This window comes from Oncorhynchus nerka, linkage group LG18, assembly GCF_034236695.1.
Source record: "Oncorhynchus nerka isolate Pitt River linkage group LG18, Oner_Uvic_2.0, whole genome shotgun sequence".
NCBI classification, from domain to species: domain Eukaryota; kingdom Metazoa; phylum Chordata; class Actinopteri; order Salmoniformes; family Salmonidae; genus Oncorhynchus; species Oncorhynchus nerka.
In genome coordinates this window covers 56,261,319-56,281,789 of record NC_088413.1, presented here as the reverse complement: position 1 = coordinate 56,281,789, position 20,471 = coordinate 56,261,319, and the positions used below count along the sequence as shown (strand labels likewise).

The 20,471-nt window shown below is 39.7% G+C and overlaps 1 protein-coding gene across 3 annotated transcripts in view; it reads left to right on the top strand.

The window, feature by feature from the left end:
- LOC115146166 (protein phosphatase 1A) overlaps positions 1–20,471 on the top strand; it is a 56,510-nt gene that overhangs the window by 7,652 nt on the left and 28,387 nt on the right. The window contains exon 6 of one of the 3 annotated variants that reach the window (XM_029688059.2): positions 14,404–15,000. The exons of 1 other annotated variant lie outside the window; for it this stretch is intronic. In XM_029688059.2, coding sequence (XP_029543919.2) covers positions 14,404–14,433 — 30 coding nt within the window. In that variant the 3' untranslated portion in view covers positions 14,434–15,000. Of the gene's footprint in view, positions 8,904–14,403; positions 15,001–20,471 lie in introns of those variants that run through there. One more of the 3 variants, XM_029688058.2, reaches the window with a different exon arrangement.

Genomic DNA, 20,471 nt, shown 5'->3' with positions numbered 1-20,471 from the left:
GACTCAGCGTCCACAGACGACATGTGGTAACACAACCCCCACCACAAACACAGCACAGAGTTTACAACCCGCAACCCTCTCAAGACCCACAGCAGCTCCCTTCAGCAGTCTGTCTCCCCACCACTTTGAGCGTTACATTTTTAAGAAGGGAATATGATGGGAGGACGAGGAGATGCAAACACACCTCTACACCCTGGATAGTGCAGCACCAGTCCGCTCTGAAGTTCAGGATTCCCTCCATTTTGTCTCACCTTTTATCCCCCCCCCAAACTTACCCATAACTAGCGAGTCCATTAGGTTCTTTTAAAAAATCAGCTGAAACAATTTATTTTTTTGCTGTAATTAGTTTGATTCACATTTCCTTGTGTTTTGTATATTTCTGTTTTTGTGAAGTGCAATTGTCGTGTACAAACAGCCTGTATTTAATGCAGCTTGAGTTCAAGTAAAACAATGAAAGAAGTGAGAAAGAGAACCTTTTATGCACTATCTGCCTTTTTCCTGCTCTTCTGGAGTTCCAACAAATGTCTATTCAGTGAATATTACTGTTTGTCCTCCAGGTGATATTATCCTCCTGCTCTTGTTCTTTTTTAGTTTAAGTCTTTGCTCATTAAAGAAACGGGTAAATTGTATAGGTTCACAGCACAGTAAGCTCTCTAAATCTAACCATATAAATCCTAATATTTACATGTTCAATTTTAATTATTTTTCATATACCTTTTTCTTTATACGCTGTGGTAACTATGGTGAAGTGTTATACAGTCCTTCATTGTGTTCCTGTCTTTTGGAGAGAAATGATCTTGTTGCTCTCCTGTAAACACAACAAAGCAGTTCCAAGATGCAAGTGAAGATTATCCCACCTGACACCTTTTTAACACTTGCTGTGTTGGATTCCGTGTGTGTGTGTGTGTGTGTGTGTGTGTGCGTATACTGGCAAGCGTGCCTGGGTGCTTGTGTGTATGTGTAGAAGTAGGTCTCTATCTGCAGCACTGTAGCTACTAGCTAATGTTTGCTATGGTGGTGCTGATGTCAGAACCACATGGGCTGGAGATTTAGGCGCCATTACTCCTACATACCTCTTCTGCACCTCATCAGTCCTTCATATCAGCACAATACAATCTCTCACTACCCCTCACTCAGATAACACTTTATTTGACAGTGGAAGGATTAAGTTGACAAATTGCAATTTGTACTTCAAAATGACATCTACCACAACCACTTTGTAATTGTCAGTGAAGTCTGTGACACAGTTAACCTGTCTAATGACATACAGTGATTAAAAAAAAAATGTATATATTTTTTAGTTTGAACCTTGACTAGTTGACATGTTTTCATGTGTCATGAGTGTTCGATCATTTACTTTGAATAAACCACATGAGGTTGGTGGCACCTTAATTGGGGAGGATGGGCTCGTGGTACTGGCTGGAGTGGAAAAGTATCAAACGCATGTGTTTGATGCCATACCATTTGTTCCAGACATGAGCCGTCCCATCTGCAGCCTCCACTGGAATAAGCATAATATGTGACAGGTGCCACGTGGTCTATGAAAGCATAGGTCAGCTTTATGACAGCCCATGCCAAGTGAAGTTTTCTAAGTTTCAGAGAGGAGTTCAAATCACAACATTTATCTGATTTTTACAAGTGTTTAAGTGCTGATTGTTAGAAACCCTAGTTACCACCACCAGTCTAAGTGAAATTCAATCTTCTGTTTCCAATTTCCAAGTGGTGTTTTTTCTAAAGAAGCAAATCTCCAGTTGTTACATGCATTTTTGGGCTTGTAAATTAATGGTATGTTCACATTTGTTTCTTGAAGAATTTAACTTATAAATGCCTAGAGCTTAGTTAGGTCAACTGCTGATATACGCTTGTTTTACTCAAATTCTTGTAAACCAAGTAAATGTGAACAAACACTAGCCTAAAAATATGGATAAAACTATCATTTTGATATCATGGATGGTCAGTCTTTACATGTATAGCTATGAATTTGATTGGTTACATTTCTCCAGCTTCAACCCATAGCTTTTTACAGAAACAGGGGTGTTATAGTTTCAACTGCTGATTGCTGCTTTAAATGTTGCTATATTCAACTATACAACCAAGAACAAATCCACTAAATGCATTGAGCTCTCCTAGAGCTCCTTGTATTTACTGTGTGGTTTGGGGTGCTCTTACTGTAGAGACCTCAGCCACTGCACCAGGAGCTAGGGCACGGTATGCTGCTAAAGTGTATGATTGATTTGCAGTTAAATTTTCCCTTTTAAGAAAAAAGTGTATAGTATGTATTTCGTGGTGAGATGGTTTTATTTAAATGTGTTTTCTTCCATTGTTTAAAATTCATTGTTGTATGTATATACAGTCAGTGGCCAGTTTATTAGGTACATCCATCTAGAACCGGGTCGGATCCCGCTTTGCCTCCAGAACAGCCTGAATTATTCGGGGCATTCTACATGGTGTCGGAAACATTCCACAGGGATGTTGGTTCATGCTGACGCGATGGCATCGTGCAGTTGCTGCAGATTAGACGGTGGTACATTCATTCTGCGAACAGCCCGTTCCATTTTATCCCAAACATACTCTATTGAGTTGAGGTCTGGGGACTACGCAGGCCACCCAAGTAAGCTGAACTCACTGTCATGTTCCAGGCAATGTTTTTCCACTCAATTGTCCAGTGTTGGTGATCGCATGCCCATTGGAGACGCTTCTTGTTTTTAGCTGATAGGAGTGGAACCCGGTGTGGTCATTTGCTACAATATTGCCACTGTTATTTGTCTGTTTATGGCCCGCCTGGTAGCTTGCACGATTCTTGCCATTCTCATTCGACCTCGCTCATCAACAAGCTGTTTTCACCCACAGGACTGCCACTGATTGGATGTTTTATTGTTTGTCGCATCATTCTCTGTAAACCCAAGACACTGTCATGCGTGAAAAGCCCAGGAGGGCGGTCGTTTCTGAGATACTGGATCCGGCGCGCCTGGCACTGACCATCATACCACGCTCAAAAGTCGCTTTGGACACTCGTTTTGCCCATTCTTACGTTCAATCAAACCGTAATTGAAGGCTTCGATGCCTGTCTGGCTGCTTTATATAGCAAGCCATGGCCACGTGACTCACTGTAGGAGCGATCCATGTTCGTAAACGGAGGGGTGTACCTAATAAACTGTCCACAGTTTATTAGGTTAGATAAGTGGTGAGCAAGATGCTCTTGTTTTGTTTGTGGATGTTTAATCAATTAGAATGGAGCACTGTAGGTTAAGGTGCCCTTCTAATTCCTGTGGGCTCTGCTCAGGGTTGGGACACTATCCTGTTTGTCTGACACACAGGGTAACATACTGAATTTGAAATTCTCTCTCTTTAACCAACTGACAATCTAATGATGAAGGCTAACTTCAGGCAACAAACTACCACGTTGTCTCCTGAATTTGACCCCTATATATTGTTCAACATTTTGGGGTCACTTAGAAATGTCCTTGTTTTTGAAAGAAAAGCTATTTTTTTGTTGTCCAAATTGATCAGAAATACAGTGTGGACACTTAATGTTGTAAATCACTATTGTAGCTGGAGACGGCTGATTTTTTATTGAATATCTACATAGGCGTACAGAGGTCCATTATCAGCAACCCTCAAGCTAATTGATCATTATAACCCTTTTGCAATTATGTTAGCACAGCTGAAAACTGTTCTCCTGATTTTAAGAAGCAATAAATATGGCCTCCTTTAGGCTAGTTGAGTATCTGGAGCATCAGCATTTGTGGGTTCGATTACAGGCTCAAAATGGCCAGAAACAAAGCACCTTCTTTTGAAACTCGTCAGTCTATTATTGTTCTGAGAAGTGATGGCTATTCCATGCAAGAAGATCTTGTACAATGCTGTGTACTACTCCCTTCACTGGCTCTAACCAAAATAGAAAGAGTGGGAGGCCCCGGTGCACAACTGAGCAAGAGGACAAGTACATTAGTGTCTAGTTTGAGAAACAGACGCCTCACAATTACTCAACAGGCAGCTTAAATAAATAGTACCCACAAAATACCAGTCTCAACATCAACAGTGAAGAGGCGACTCCGGGATGCTGTTCTTCTTGGCCGAGTTGCAAAGAAAAAGCCATATCTCAGACTGGCCAATAAGAAAAAAAGATTAATATGGGCAAAAGAATACAGACACTGGACAGAGGAACTCTGCCAAGAAGGCCAGCATCCCGGAGTCGCCTCTTCACTGTTGACGTTGAGACTCAGTTGTGCACCGGGGCCTCCCACTCATGATGATGCTGATGCTCCAGATACTCAACTAGTCTAAAGAAGGCCAGTTGTATTGCTTCGGTAATCAGAATAACAGTTTTCAGCTGTGCTAACATAATTGGAAAAGGGTTTTCTAATGATAAATTAGCCTTTAAAAATGATAAACTTGGATTAGCTAACACAACATGCCATTGGAACACAGGAGCGATGGTTGTTGATAATGGGCCTCTCTACGCCAATGTAGATATTCCATTAAACATCTGCCGTTTCCAGCTACAATAGTCATTTACAACATTAACAATGTATACGTATTTCTGATCAATTTGATGTTATTTTAATTACTCAAAAAGTGTTTTTCTTTCAAAAACAAGGACATTTCGAAGTGACCCCAAACATTTGAACGGTAGTGTGTATGTGTGTATATAAAATATATTATATTACACACACACGCACACAGTTTAGAGATGGTTTGATATGCCACCCTTTTGTTACTGTGTTTTATGCGTACCTGCAGTTGTTTAGAAAGTAAACCATTTAAAGTATGTCTCAGATTAACGCTTAAATATGTTTGTCCATGAATGAGGGACTTGGACCCAGGTTCTTTTTTGTTGTGAACTTGATATACGAACAGTTGATGTACCCTTAAACTGCTGAAATGTCAATCACACAAACACTTATTGTTCAGTTGTATACTTAAGTCAAACAATGCTTCATAATTATTACACCGCATTTGCGATCTTAGAAAAAACATTAAGTGACTGAATGAATCCGGTACCCAAGTCACTTTTTTAAAATGAGAAAGAAATGTGGTTAGATTGGTAATCGTTAAAAAAAAGATTTTTTAAAAAGTTGTATTTCCCCACTGGTTTTGTGGAAGGGAACCAACTTTTAGGAGCACAGAGCCGTCCGCTGTAACACACAAGCCCTAGCTGTTTTAGAGCCTGCATAGGCATTTGAATCTTCCCCTGAGGATTGCAAACGTTCATTGTCCTTATACTCAAGTATTTTCTCCAGAAATACTGCAGTATGTATATAATTTTCAAGTACCTAAATGAAGTCAAAGGAAAATCTGTTTAACCTGTTTTAAACTTGCAGGTTACTTATTTACTGTCAATGTTTTTATAAGGCTAGACTGGAAATAAATATATTTTATTTCAGAAATGCATTACTTTTATCTTTAGGTTAGCTGCATATTTTTCAGTCATCTGTACAGCTTGACACTGATTTTGTGCTGCGGCACTTTTGTTTTTAAAGAGTTTTGGATAGTATGTTAGTGTTCTGTTGTCGACACACCAGTTTGAATGCGGACTACTTGCATATATACTGTAAGACTTGCATAGTGACTAAGGTGTTAGAGATGGGGCCTTACATGAACATGTCATGTAATTATGTGAGCCTCATAAGGAACGTATGTACAGTTCCTTCAAAGTAGCCATACACTGACTTATTCCACATTGTTGTTACAGCCTGAATATAAAATGTAAAAAAAATGTTTTTTTCCCCCTCACCCATCTACTACTCACACCACCCTATAATGACAAAATGAAAATGTTTTTCTAATTTATTGAAATTGAAATCCAGATATAATTTACCTAAGTATTCACACCCAATGGTCAATACTTTTTAGAAGCACCTTTGGTGGCGATTGCAGCTTTGAGTGGTCTTGGGTATGTCTATATCAGCTTTGCACATCTGGATTTTGTGATTTATTTTCCCCCCAACCCCCCCATTCTTCCTTGCATATTTTCTCAAGCTCTTAAGTTGGATAGGGAGCGGTGGTGAACAGATATCTTCAAGTCTTTCCACAGATTTAATGGGATTCAAGTCTGGGCTTTGGCTGGGACACTCAAGGACTTGCACTTTCTTGTTCTGAAGCCATTCCAGCGTTGCTTTGGCTTTATGCTTGAGGTCATTGTCCTGTTGGAAGGTAAATCTTTGCCTCATTCTAAGGTCATTTGCGCTCTGAAGCAGGTTCTCATCAAGGATTTGCCTGTATTTGGCTCCATTCATTGTTCCCTCTATCCTTACCAGTCTCCCAGTCCCTGCCGCTGATGGTAGGGATGGCGTTAGATGAGCTGTGCCTGGTTTTCTTCAGACATAGAGCTTTGCATTCAGGCCAAATAATTAAATTTTTGTCTCATCAGACCACAATCTTTTGCCTTATGCTTTCAGTCTTTCACGTGCCTTTTTGCAAGCTCCAGATGTGCTGTCATATGCCTTTTTCTCAAGAGTGGCTTCCGTCTGGCCACTCTCCCATAAAGCCCAGATTGGTGAAGTGCTGTAGAGACCGTTGTCCTTCTGGCAGGTTCTCCCATCTCACCCAAGGAGTTCTGTAGTTCTGTCAGTGGTTATTGGGTTCTTAGTCACCTCCCTGATTTAAGGTCCTTCTTGCTCAGTTTGGTCAGACGGCCAGCTCCAGGCAGAGTCTGGGTAGTTCCAATTTATTTTATTTTTTTCAAAGTTCGAGACCACTGTGCTCTTGGAACTTTCAGGACTCTAGAAATGTTATACCCTTCCCCAGGGTATTCCTTACCACAATTCTGTCTCGGCGATCTACAGACAGTTCCTTAGACTTCATGGTATAGTTTCTGCTCTGATATGCACTGTCAACTGTGGGACCTTTATATAGACAGGTGTATGTCTTTCTAAATCATGTCCAAACAATTGAATTGGCCACAGGTCACTACAACTTTGAGTCCACATCTCAAGGATGATCAAAGGAAATTGGATGCACCGGAGCTCAATTTTGAGTGTCTTAGCAAAAGGGTGTGAATACTTATGTAAATGAGATTTCTGTATTTCGTTTTTAGTGAATGTGCTAAAATCTCGGTGTGTGTGTGTGTGGCTGGCAGGCAGGCAGGCAAAGGAAAACATGTATTCAATCCATTTTGAATTCAGGCTGTAACACAACAAAATGTGGAATACGTCAAGGGGTATAAATACTTTTCTGAAGGTACTTTTTGCAAAATTCAGAGGCCATATCCTGATCTTAGATCCATTCACCATGCTTGAACCTTTTGTAGATCTTTCTTTGCCTCCCATTGAAATAGGATATGGCTCTAAAAGAATTCTCAATTATGGTGCATTTATTTTTTTCAATATTTGACTTTTGATCAAAAATTGACCCGTCTGGTACCATACAAGACTGACCTAATTGTTCAAAGGCGTAGCACTTACTAAGCATCCAATGTATTCTTTTTCTTATATACCATAACTACAGTACCTCATAAATTCATAGAAAACCTATTTGTATTGGTTGTTGTTTTAGACCCCACCCCCTCTGTAGTTTTGCTTTGAAAACAGCCATCATACACTTGGCTGTTCTGACTGTCAGAGTCTGTGGAATGTCAGACTGAGTTGTCATAGAGTTGGGCAGACCCATTGTAAATGTATTTGACTGAAATGTGCAAATTTGAAATGTTGATATCTATAATGTATCCACTGCAAATGCTAGTTTTATTTTATTAACTAGTAAAATCATTGACCTTATACGAAAAAGAATGGCCTCAAACCCTTGCTTGTGTAATTTCACCAACTTGTTTAGCTTTTGTGTGATATTCAACTAGTTCAGAGATCTAGAATTGTAACAATGTTCAGGGTTCTAGAAATGTAAGATGTGTGAGAGGTATTTGGTGTAATTAATGACAATGGTTAAAAATGCACTGATAGTCTTATCAGCTTTTTCACAAATTATTGTTCTAGAAAAAACGATGAAGCTCTCTACAGGTTGTCCCTTTGCTCCCCTGGAACTAGTTCTGTTCGGTTCAGAGGTATATCTGGCTGGAGTAAAATAGATTTGAATGCTCGCTCCCATATTGTCCATATTGATGTACCTCAGTTGTGACGTTACTGTGTGACCCTTAGCAGTGGTGGGTTGTGTCCCCTTAAACAGGGGACCTGAACCCCATGTTGCTGACCTTTTCAGCTCACTAATAAGCTCACCGATTTGCCTTACCCAATCTAACCCTATCACTTAAGTACTTGTTTATTGGAACACTTCAAGGAGAGATGTAGACATGACTTTCTTGTAACTGAGAAATAAATCAAATCAAGTGTTTCCATGTTAGGGTGCTTCTCTTCAAAGTGGCATACTATGTTGGTAGTTACATGGTACACATTTTCAACCGTTTCTGGTTTGTATACATTTTTTTTTTTTTCACGTTACCTTGTTGAATCTTGAAAGCTTATTTAATTGCTCACTCCTGCAGATGATGTAATACTTTAAGCAAATGCAAGTGTATAACAATTGGGTAACCTTGTAAGCATTAGAAATGTGCATACATACATACATGTCTGCTGTATTTATGAATACATTCAAGAATGGCTTTAGACTGCTGTAGTATTGTCTATGTTAATTCAACTGCTTCTCAGAGGCCTCTGTGATTGACTTTGCAAAGTTCAATAACTGTATATTTTGTATTATGTCCCATCTCCAAAGGAAAGACCGAAAATAAAATGTTAAAAAGCTTTGTTCCCTGAACTAAATTGTGCTACTTGTGTTGAGTCGATTGAACAAATTGCATTCCTTGCTTGTGAATGTTTTTTCTCTTCTTTCCCTGAATTTCCTCGCCGCCTTTCCGTCCTTATTTCTTTCATTTTTTTTTGCCTTTTGAAGTTTGAAATAAAATGTATAGTTTGCAGAATGTATCACTAAATAAATGGGTTGTTACCTTGCATAGCTCTTCTTATTTCCTGTCTTGAACTGTTCAATTCATTGTCACATTTAAATAATTATATAAAATTTAACTCTGTCAGATTCCTTCATAAAAGACCAGTGTTTTCATTAACACAGTATACTGAAAGACCCACCAACACAAACTAAGTACTGATTCATGTTTTGCGGATACAAAAAGGGCATCCCCCCTGGTTTGGAATAAAGGTGATCTCTAAAACTGGGGTACTTAAATACTATTTGAGAAGGTCTGGTCACACACACTTCCTAGGTGGCAAAGGTCTCCGGATGAATGTTATTTATCGGTGTAGTAAGAAACCCCTACCTCGCAACCAATTCAACCCCCAAACTGTCCACACCCCTCTTGTTGGCAGAGAGAGAAATATGCTGTTTTAAATTGTATTTCCTTTAATTCTTCACATTATGCCAGGGCACTAAAGAAACATTTTGCAATTCCACACATTTTCCATGTGTTCATATACCAGAAGTTGAAACCCAACCGAATTTTAAAATAAAATAAATGTGTATTTAAGTCGACCCGCAGTCCGTATTGACCCACTTCTGTGCCTGGATCCGGCCTGCTGTCCACCTGTTGAGTATGGCTGTTCTAAAAGATACATTGTAACTGTAATTGATCCTAGCCAACAGATCTGACCTTTTTAGCAGTGAATCCTCTTTTGGACTGTGCTGCTGTATGCAGCAGTATAACATTATCCAGCCATGCATGGACAACAGAGGAGTGGAATCAATGCCAAATGGGTGTAATTGTAGCACTGAGCTTTGTGGGGTGTTTTACCCTGAGGTGGGGAATGTTGTATTAGTGTGTAGTACAGTTGACTGGTGATGACTTGTAGGGTTTATTTATGTTTTTATTGAGTGCTACTCATTCACATGTACAGTTGAAGTCAGAAGTTTACATACACTTAGGTTGGAGTCATTAAAACTCGTTTTTCAACCACTCCACAAATTTCTTGTTAAAAAACTATAGTTTTGGCAAGTCGGTTAGGACATCTACTTTCTGCATGACACAAGTCATTTTTCCAACAATTGTTTACAGACAGATTATTTCACTTATAATTCACTGTATCACAATTCCAGTGGGTCAGAAGTTTACATACACTAAGTTGACTGCCTTTAAACAGCTTGGAAAATTATGTCATAGCTTTAGAAGCTTCTGATAGGCTAATTGACATTATTTGAGTCAATTGGAGGTGTACCCGTGGATGTATTTCAAGGCCTACCTTCAAACTCAGTGCCTCTGCTTGACATCATGGGAAAATCAAAACAAATCAGCCAAGACCTCAGAAAAAAAATTGTAAGTCTGGTTAATTTTATTCTATACAGGCGTTCTTATTTTCCTCTGTCATTTAGGTTAGTATTGGGGAGTAACTACAATGTTGTTGATCCATCATCAGTTTTCTCCTATCACACCCATTAAAATCTGTAACTGTTTTAAAGTCACCATTGGCCTCATGTTAAAATCCCTGAGCGGTTTTCTTCCTCTCCGGCAACTGAGTTAGGAAGGACGCCTGTATCTTTGTCTTGACTGGGTGTATTGATACACCATCCAAAGTGTAATTAATAACGACACCATGCTCAAAGGGATATTCAATCTGTTTTTTTTTTTTATATATATATATTTTTTAACCCATCTACCAATAGACACACTTTGCCAGGCATTTGAAAATCTCCCTGGTCTTTGTGGTTGACTGTTTGCAATTCACTCCTTGACTGAGGGACCTTACAGATGTATGCATATGTGTATGTGTAAGTATGTGTGGGGTACAGATATGAGGCAGTCATTCAAAAATCATGTTAAACACTATTATTGCACACTAGAGTGAGTCCATGCAACTTATTATGTGACTTAAGCACATTTTTACTCCTGAACTTTTTTTTAGACTGACCATAACAAAGGGGTTGAATACTTATTGACTCAAGACATTTCTCAATTTAATCCATTTTAAATTCAGGCTTCAACACAACAACGTGGAAAAAGTCTAGAGGTGTGAATCATTTGGGAAGGCATTGTAGCTCAAATTAGGTTGAGAAGGTAGGGAGCAATATCCCTCTCTTTTACACACAACGAACACATTTCACATTATACACCGATAATACACATGAACATTGATTCCCATGCCTGCATGTATGTCTGCATTTGTCCCATCACCTGAGTGTGGTTGCACATGTGGGCTCTAGCTTAGCGTGGATATTGCTTGTCTCTGTCTGCCTGTCTGCATCCATGGTGTTAGTTGCAGCTCAGGGGATGGTCCAGGGCCATCTACAGCGACTGAGATTAGGAACCGTGGGAGGGATTACTTGAAATGTCAACATAATGTCATGAGCCGTGTTAAAAGGTCAAACGGTGCTCAGTGCCAAGCCGTTGATAGATCAGGTAGAATTTGGATTGTTATGATCCCCTGAATGGTCTGGTTGGGGGACGGGGAGCAGAGCAATGATCTTTTATCCCTGATTTAGTCAATAACTCAAATGTTATTTGTCACATGCGCCAAATACAACAGTGAAATGCTTTACTTACAAGCCCTTAACCAACAATGCAGTGTTTAGAAAAATACCTCAAAAATAAGAAATTAAAGTAACATAATTGAAGAGCAGCAGTCAAATAACAGTAGCGTGGCAAAATACAGTGGATACAGAGTCGGTGTGCAGGGGCACGGGTTAGTCGAGGTAATTGAGGTAATATGTACATGTATGTAGAGTTATTTAAGTGACTATGCATAGGTAATAACAGAGAGTAGTATCAGCATTTACATGTAAAGTGTGCACTCTTATATAGTCTGGTTTGTATTCAGAAGAATAGAATAAGTGTATCCGATTCAAAGTAACATAATACTGTAAATTAATGAATAGTTTATTCCAAGGATTTTTTTGTGACGCTATTTGTCTGTTTCTTTAACAATCATCTGTAAATGGCACTGTAGTTATCCGTTTATAGACAGTCGACCTATGTGCATCTCCGTTTCTGGAAATAAAATTGGATAAAGGTATTTTCCTTCAGCCCCCTCCTCCTTTCCCTACATCTCCTCTTCCTATTCAGATCTGTGAATGTGATTGGAGGAATGAGCAAAGTCACAGTTACTGGTAGATCTGCATGAAGCCAGCCAGCCAGAGGGTGGCAGTGTTATTAACTGTGTCAATTAGAGTTGTGTGGAAACACATTCTCACTGACAAAACAGTAGTGGACAGTGAGCCGACATTCCACTAAAGTTATTGATCAGGGTTTTCAGAGTGGTGTCTGAATTATTTGATGACACAGTTCTCAAAAACCATGTCAAGTACTTATTCCCATATTTGAGCTTTTGCTTAAATTCCAGATGAGACCATAACTCACCATTGGGTGAATTTATCAATGTTACATTTCCTGTAGTTATTTGCATTTTGAGATGTGTGTAATGTGGCTGACTCATTAGGTCTTCAGCCAGCTGCGTCTCATGCTGATTTACGCTGCCCTGATATTTCTCCACATCAAAAAGCGTCCGCATCAGCGGCGGCCATCATCAAATGGAGCTGGCCTGGCGTTGTTTAGTGCATGTCATGCTCTGTTTCTCATGGCAGAAACCCATTTGAGCCTTACTAATGCAGACACAGCAGAAAGAGGCGGGGGCGGCGGGGCTCAATGCATACTCTGCATTTGGGTTTTATAAACTGAGGTCACTGATTCCTGTAGTTGTTCGTTAGCTTTCTCTTGGTAGCCCAGTGAAAAAGACCTGAAACTGAATGCCATCCCTTTAGAGGATAGGCATTTCTCCTGGATGGTATATAGAGTGTTCATGAGCCTTAGCTCATTGATAATGATTGAAGTGGGCCATACAGTAGCTCCTAGAAATGCAAGTTCAAAGCCAACAACACTTAATGGAAATATTGTGGTGAATCAACATTCAAACGTTTTGAGGACTTGCATGGCTTGTCATCTCCTTTTTCTCTTGTTTGCTTCTAACCCTGTCTCTCTCATCTTGCTCTCTCTTGCTCTTTCTCTGTCTACCTCGCCGTTTCCTATTCTTGAGTGTACTTGTTGCCTGAGGTCAGTTTGTAACAGAGAGCCAAGCTTTTCTTTCTTGGTCACAGCAATTCAATGATGGATACAAACAAGCGTATCAGGCAGGGATGACATCTAGCTGTTCTTTCCCCTCCTCCTCTCGCCCTTTCCCCCTCTCACAGACACACTGTATCTCTCTCACATACTCACACTCTCTCTCCCTCCCCCTTTTTCTATCACACTCTCTCTCACACACACACACACGCATTGTGGGAGTTTGTGTCCCCCTTTTGAGGTGGGTTACACAACCCCCTGCCCTGGGAATCCTAGCCCAGCTCATTATCCTGCACCCCTGAGACGCGGATCACTGTGAATTAGGACACCAAACGAGACGGCCTCATTAAGGGCTCACGGATGCACTCATTAGCATCAGCACCTTTCCTCGTTAGGCCCTGTATCAGCATTCTCTCTCTCTCTCCCACCAAATCGTGTCCTGTCATTCCTCCACTCTGACTGGAAGGTTTAGGATTAATGTCAGATATGGCCCACAGGTCACTACTGTTGTTTTTGTCCAGTTATGGGACTGATTGATTTATGTCAGCTTGAAACTTTGATATGTGACCCCCAGCCGCCCTCCCTCCCTTCCTCCTACAAATATCACTGCAGGGAAATAAATCCATTGTTAGGATCCCCCTTGTTTTGATATAGCATGACAGTCGAGTTGCGTCAGAGATTCATTATGTGATGGGGCATGGAAACCATCTTCTTGTCACCTCTCCTGTGTTCATTCAAAGTTCACAGCTGTTTTCTGCCTTGTACAAAGCCCGGTCCTTAATTCCAACTTCATGCTTGCCTATTGTATTAAATGTATTATTTTGACTTTTACTTGATGTATATTGCACCGTTCAACCATCTGCTTAGTACAACTTTAATAATATGCTATCACATTCTGCTTCCCTTCGACTGGAAACTGACCTTGCGTGTTCAGCATAATTTCAAGCTCTACCTGCTGATCTGTTCATTCCTTTCTCTCCCCAAGATCAAGTATACTATTTGTTCTTATTTAAATGTGTTGATGAATACATGGCTGTCTGCTTTTTCTCTGTAGCTGACTACCGAAGCACCTGTTCTAACTAAGCATGGTCCGTGTCTGTCTGTCTGTCTGTCTGTCTGTCTGTCTGTCAGCTTGTGCTTTCTGCTTTGTGGACTGTGCTGTAGTGAGGTGGAAGTGTTTATCTCCCTCTCTTTGAATGTTTTAATTGCCTCTGGCCTTCAGTCAGTGGTTGTTTTCTTTCTCGGAATGCAATGCGGAAGTCAGTTTTTTCCTTTGTACCTCTGAGAAGGTAGTGAGTCACTTTTCTTTCCCTCTGCATACAGACAGTTCTCAGGTTTTTTGCATCTCTTGTTAGCATGTAGTCAGTAATGTTTGGTATCCATGTCCCTGCATGCTGTTAGTTACTCTATTTCTCCATCCTTCACCTACATCCTCCCCTTTTCCTCCCCAGGACATCCTCTTCTTCCGGGGTTTCAGCTAAAACAGGAACTAAACCGATGGTCTCCACCCACCTTTCCCCCTGAGTGTTTGCTGTTGTCTATTGCCAGATCTTGAAGTGTTTGAACTATTATTTTCTCACACATATTTTATGAATTTGAATACACCGGCCCCCTTCCTCCCAAAGAGGCTGAGAATAGTCTGAGAATCTCAGTGATTATCTGCACCCTCTTTGTCAAAACTGAATATTTTTCCACACACCTTACCTGTCTGAATCGATCACATAACATCATTCCAGCCCAAGGTGCGGATCTGAGAGATAAACCGGTACCTCAAAGATGTGAAATCTCTTCCTATGACCACACAGTCTATGGGCTAGCACTTACTAGTCTAAATGGTTCTCTCACAAGAGTGCTTTGAAAGTATATTTCATTTTGTTTGGGTAAAGCGCATCAATGTAGAAAGAGATTAGGAAGAGGGCTTCCTCAGCCTTGGAACCACACACATAACACGCTCAGTGATTCTCTGTTTGATGTTTAGTGCCCAACACCTTGTCAAGAGCGACATGAATAAAGACTCGTGAGCAGATGACGCTCTTTCTCGAAATCTCTTCTTGTGTGGTTGGTTGGTTTCTAGGTGTGTGGTTGGTCGTTGTGATACCCATGCTAACTTAGGCTAATTGGTATTTGTAGTGGGTAAGTATCTGGAGGGGGGGGGTCACTTTTCACCCTTTCACTGACACTGAGGGGTCAAGCATCCTCATTGTGTAGGCTAGACAAAGACACAAAGACCGGTACACTATATTGAACCTCTGATTTGGTTATTACAAGCAGTATGTACAGTTGAAGTCAGAAGTTTACATACACTTAGGTTGGAGTCATTAAAACTCGTTTTTCAACCACTCCACAAATTTCTTGTTAACAAACTATAGTTTTGGCAAGTCGGTTAGGACATCTACTTTGTGCATGACACAAGTAATTTTTCCAACAATTGTTTACAAACAGATTATTTCACTGTATCACAATTCCAGTGGGTCAGAAGTTTACATACAATAAGTTGACTGTGCCTTTAAACAACTTGTATAATTCCAGAAAATGATGTCATGGCTTTAGAAGCTTCTGATAGGCTAATTGACATCATTTGAGTCAATTGGAGGTGTACCTGTGGATGTATTTCAAGGCTACCTTGAACTCAGTGCCTCTGCTTGACATCATGGGAAAATCAAAACAAATCAGCCAAGACCTCCGAAAAACAATTGTAGACCTCCGCAGGTCTGGTTCATCCTTGGGAGCAATTTCCAATTGCCTGAAGGTACCACGTTCATCTGTACAAACAATAGTACACAAGTATAAACACCATGGGACCACACAGGCATCATAACGCTCAGGAAGGAGATGCGTTCTGTCTCCTAGAGATGAACGTACTTTGGTGCGAAAAGTGCAAATCAAACCCAGAACAACAGCAAAGGACCTTGTGAAGATGCTGGAGGAAACTGGTACAAAAGTATTTATATCCACAGTAAAATGAGTCCTATATCGACATAACCTGAAAGGCCGCTCAGCAAGGAAGAAGTCACTGCTCCAAAACCACCATTAAAAAAGCCAGATTACGGTTTGCAACTGCACATGGGGACAAAGATTGTACTTTTTGGAGAAATGTCTTCTGGTCTGATGAAATAAAAATGGAACTGTTTGTCCACAATGACCATCGTTATGTTTGGAGGACAAAGGGGGATGCTTGCAAGCCGAAGAACAACATCCCAACCGTGAAGCACGGGGGTGGCAGCATCATGTTGTGGGGGTGCTTTGCTGCAGGAGGTACTGGTGCACTTCACAAAATAGATGGCATCATGAGGTAGGACAATTGTGGATATATTGGAGCAACATCTCAAGACATCAGTCAGGAAGTTAAAGCTTGGTCACAAATGGGTCTTCCAAATGGACAATGTTCCAAAGCATACTTCCAAAGTTGTGGCAAAATGGCGTAAGGACATAAAAGTCAAGGTATTGGAGTGGCCATCACAAAGCCCTGACCTCAATCCTATAGAACAGTTGTGGGCAAAACTGAAAAGGCGTGTGCGAGGAAGGAGGCCTACTACAACCCTGACTCAGTTACACCAGCTCTGTCTGGAGGAATGGGCCTCAATTCACCCAACTTATTGTGGGAAGTTTGTGGGAGGCTACCTGAAATGTTTGACACAAGTTAAACAATTCTAAGGCAATGCTACCAAAATCTCATTGCGTGTATGTAAACTTTTGACCCACTGGGAATGTGATGAAAGAAATAAAAGCTGAAATAAATCATTCTCTCTACTATTATTCTGACATTTCACATTCTTAAAATAAAGTAGTGATCCTAACTGACCTCAGACAATTTTTACTAGGATTAAATGTCAGGAATTGTGAAACTGAGTTTAAATGTATTTGGCTAAGGTGTATGTAAACTTCCGACTTCAACTGTATACTGTATATGCAGTTTGTATACTGTATGTAGAAATATGATGAAGTGGCTAAGAAATCATGGATAGGAATCCATTAGGAATATCAACCCAACACTTTTTCACTATTCTCCTATTTGTGCTTTATAATTACCAGGTCTGTGGCCATTTCCCTGTCACAGTGTAGTGTTCTGCGTTTCCTAGTTTAATTACATATCATACACACAAACCGTGATTAGGTGACAACTACCATTAGCCTAAGTGTGATTATGAGAATCGGAGGTTGGAAGGTTACTTCCGTTTGCATTCATCATAACAGGCAATTGTTGAGTATGAGGCCGTTATTTTGCTACATCCCCTGTAGTGTTCTCAGTATAGAACCGCTTCAAGTAAGATAAATGCATGAGCCCCTCTTTCAATACATACAACCACCCGTACAGTTTTGTAAGGTAATTGGTTAAACTGCCTGTCTGACTGAGGTCCCGTCATTATGACACACACACAGGCCTACAGTGTTTACAGAGAGAACCCATTTCAGAGCCAGGTGTGGGAGGAAATATATTTTTTCTACATGAGGATGTGGGTTAAAAAGCCACAGTGACAAGAGAACAAAGGTCTTTTAAAATGGACATTCAGCTTCCCAATGGGGACTCCTCCACTCTCCACTTTAGGAATGCTTGGGCAGCCTGGCAGAGTTAAGAGACAGTGTGTGAGAGAGAAAGATGGGAGGAGGCAGAAATCCTATATATTGAATTCTAACCTAAACAAGTGAACATGATTGTAGAGAAGGTTGACATGGGTGAGTTAGAGCAGTGAGGAGGCCTGAACACATAGTCAAGGACATACATATTACCCATTAACAAAAGATACTGAAAAATGAATCATCAGTCTTTGTGGTTGAGTAAAGTGTTATGTTTAAATTCTGTTCACTGAATGAGGAATGTCAAACTTGGTTGAAAGTTCAAAGCCAGCTCATCAAGGTTAACATTTCAATAAATAATACTTTCCCTTCATATTGAAGTGTGTATTTTGCTAAATGTAATATTTTGTATCCTGGAGGAAAAAATACATTTTGATAAAGCCTTGGTGTTTTGTAGTTCACTGTTCTATCTTTGTGAAGCATTATAATAGAAGACACTAGCTAGGTTTCCTTCCAATTGGCGATAGATTTTCATGAGAATATTCTAAAATCTGTAAACGTGCGTTTTCCCACCAGTGGTGTGTTTACACCAAAATGATAAAAGTCGGTGTGTGATGACGTAGTGCACACAATGTACTTTTTCGCTTAAGTTTTCACGTACCGAATAAAAATCTAAAGTGTTCAATGTGTTTCCATCACATTTTTAACTCTACCATAGTTTTGTCACTAAATCTGTTGCGTTAAATAGCAAATGTGCCTACTCTGGTCTTGGCACAAGCGCTCTAGCCAACCGCTTGCAGATAGGCCTAAAGTGCGGGTAGGCTGTGTGGGTTGCTGAGTCTACATAATGAGATTATTATGGATAAGAGAGATAATATTTTTATTTGTCAAAAGGCAGTCCAGCAACGATCATCTTGTCACCAGGATGAGACCCTCGATTTTTATTGGAAATGCGCATCAAGCTCATCACCATGCACTTCACCCTCCTGTGAAGTTTATCATAATTTATTTCATCTGTAGCCTAATAAACTGCATGATTTCCCGAGTCATAGTGGGAAGACCACACACATAATCGCGTGACTCTCAAGTTTACTTGTATGATGGTTATTATATAAATATTTGCCCATTAAGGCGTTTCCACCACAATTTCTCGCATAATAATTTTTACCAACACAAAAGATCCCACCATGTCGAGAAAACAAACTGTCGGCATTTATAAAATTTGACGGAAATTACCTGTTTCCATCACAACTGTCGTTATTTATATATGTGTATGTAGATATATTTTGGCAGGTTTTGAATGAACTTTTTAAAATTAAGTTATAAAGCAATGAAGTGCACATTACAATATAAAATACTGAGAACAAGGACTTCACTTCTTGGTGAATGACTGATCAACTATTTTTTAAATTGGTTATTCAAAGATTTCATAAGTTAAATTAATCTTTACGTTTTGTAAATCATAGGCCATAATTAGGGAATATGTGTAGGTGAATAATTTCAGTAGGCTGTATCAATGTTGTGTGAATGAGATATTTGGAGATATTTATATGTTTAATATTACAACATTAGCCTAATTACAACGTGATGTATAGCCTACTTTTATTTGAACTTCTATGAAATAAAAGGAAGACTTTTAAAGCGTTGTTTAGCGTATAACTCTTCAAGGGGACTAAGTACAAGCTATACAAACCCAGGATATTTTAAACCGAATTTTCAAAACAGTACTTTTAACGAAAAAAAAGAGAAGTTGATTGCAGACGGTCAAAATGAAACTGATTATAGAATTGTATTAAGATTTGTATAAGCTTAAACAATGTGTTCCCTCATGAAATTAGCCTAATTATGCACAGCGGACTGGAGCCGTGTTAACAATAATTAAAACAATAGCTAGAGTTCCATCCAATTGAAGACAGATTTTCATGGGAATATTATCAAATAAAAACATTATGCTCATTTTCCCACAGAGGGGTGTTTCCATCAAACGGATCTGGTGTTGATAAAATTCTATGCGTGATGATGTAGTACACATACAAAGAGGGAGATACATTTTATTTGTCAAACGGCAGCCAAGCATCAATCATCATGTCACCTGAATAAGACCCTCGATATTTATTGGAAATGCCGATCACCATGCACTTCACCAACATGTGAAGTTTATCATAATTTATTTCATCTGTAGCCTAATAAACTACATGCTTTCCGGAGTCAGAGGGAGGACCGCACATATCGTCACATGATGATATGACGGTTGTTATAGCCTATCAATATTTGCTCATAAATGAGTTTCCACCGCCATTTCTTGCATAATACATTTTACATGCGCAAAAAGATCCCACCTTGTCTAGGCATTTTTTGGTCAACATTTGGAAAGTTTACTGGAAAATTAGCCGTGTCCATCAGCCCTGTCATTCTTTTTTTATTCGACATGGACTTTATCACATAAAAAGGTTGGATGGAAACCTGGTTAATGGCATACAAATTTATCCCCAATAAAACATTTAAAATGTAGGCCTAATTAACAGTTTATTGCACAGCCAATAGGCCCATTCCTTACATTGGTTTTCACTACGATTGCACACATTTCATGATGTGGACAAACATGTGGTATATAAAATAGCCAAATTAATGAAATTGAAAGTTCTGTCTTTTGTTTCCAAAATACTTGAGCCTTGTGAAATACTTTTTTTTTCTTCAGTTAACTAGGCCTACACCCCGCGATAGGCCCGTACTGGAAATGTGACTGTATAGGAGAACATTGCTCTTGTGAATGTTCATTCATGGTTTTCAGAGCATGGCAGACTCGAGTATCTTTACATTGTCCGTCAAGAAACTAGGGAGAAAATGCTGTCCTGGGTGGTCCAACTCATTAATACACTCCTTAGTGCTTGATTTACGGCTCGCAGTTCAACTGCTACCAATTAACGTGAAAACAGACAAAAAGAGAATTCTCATGATGGAGGAAGCCAGCTCTAATTTTTACTCTTTCTTATAAAATTTTAAG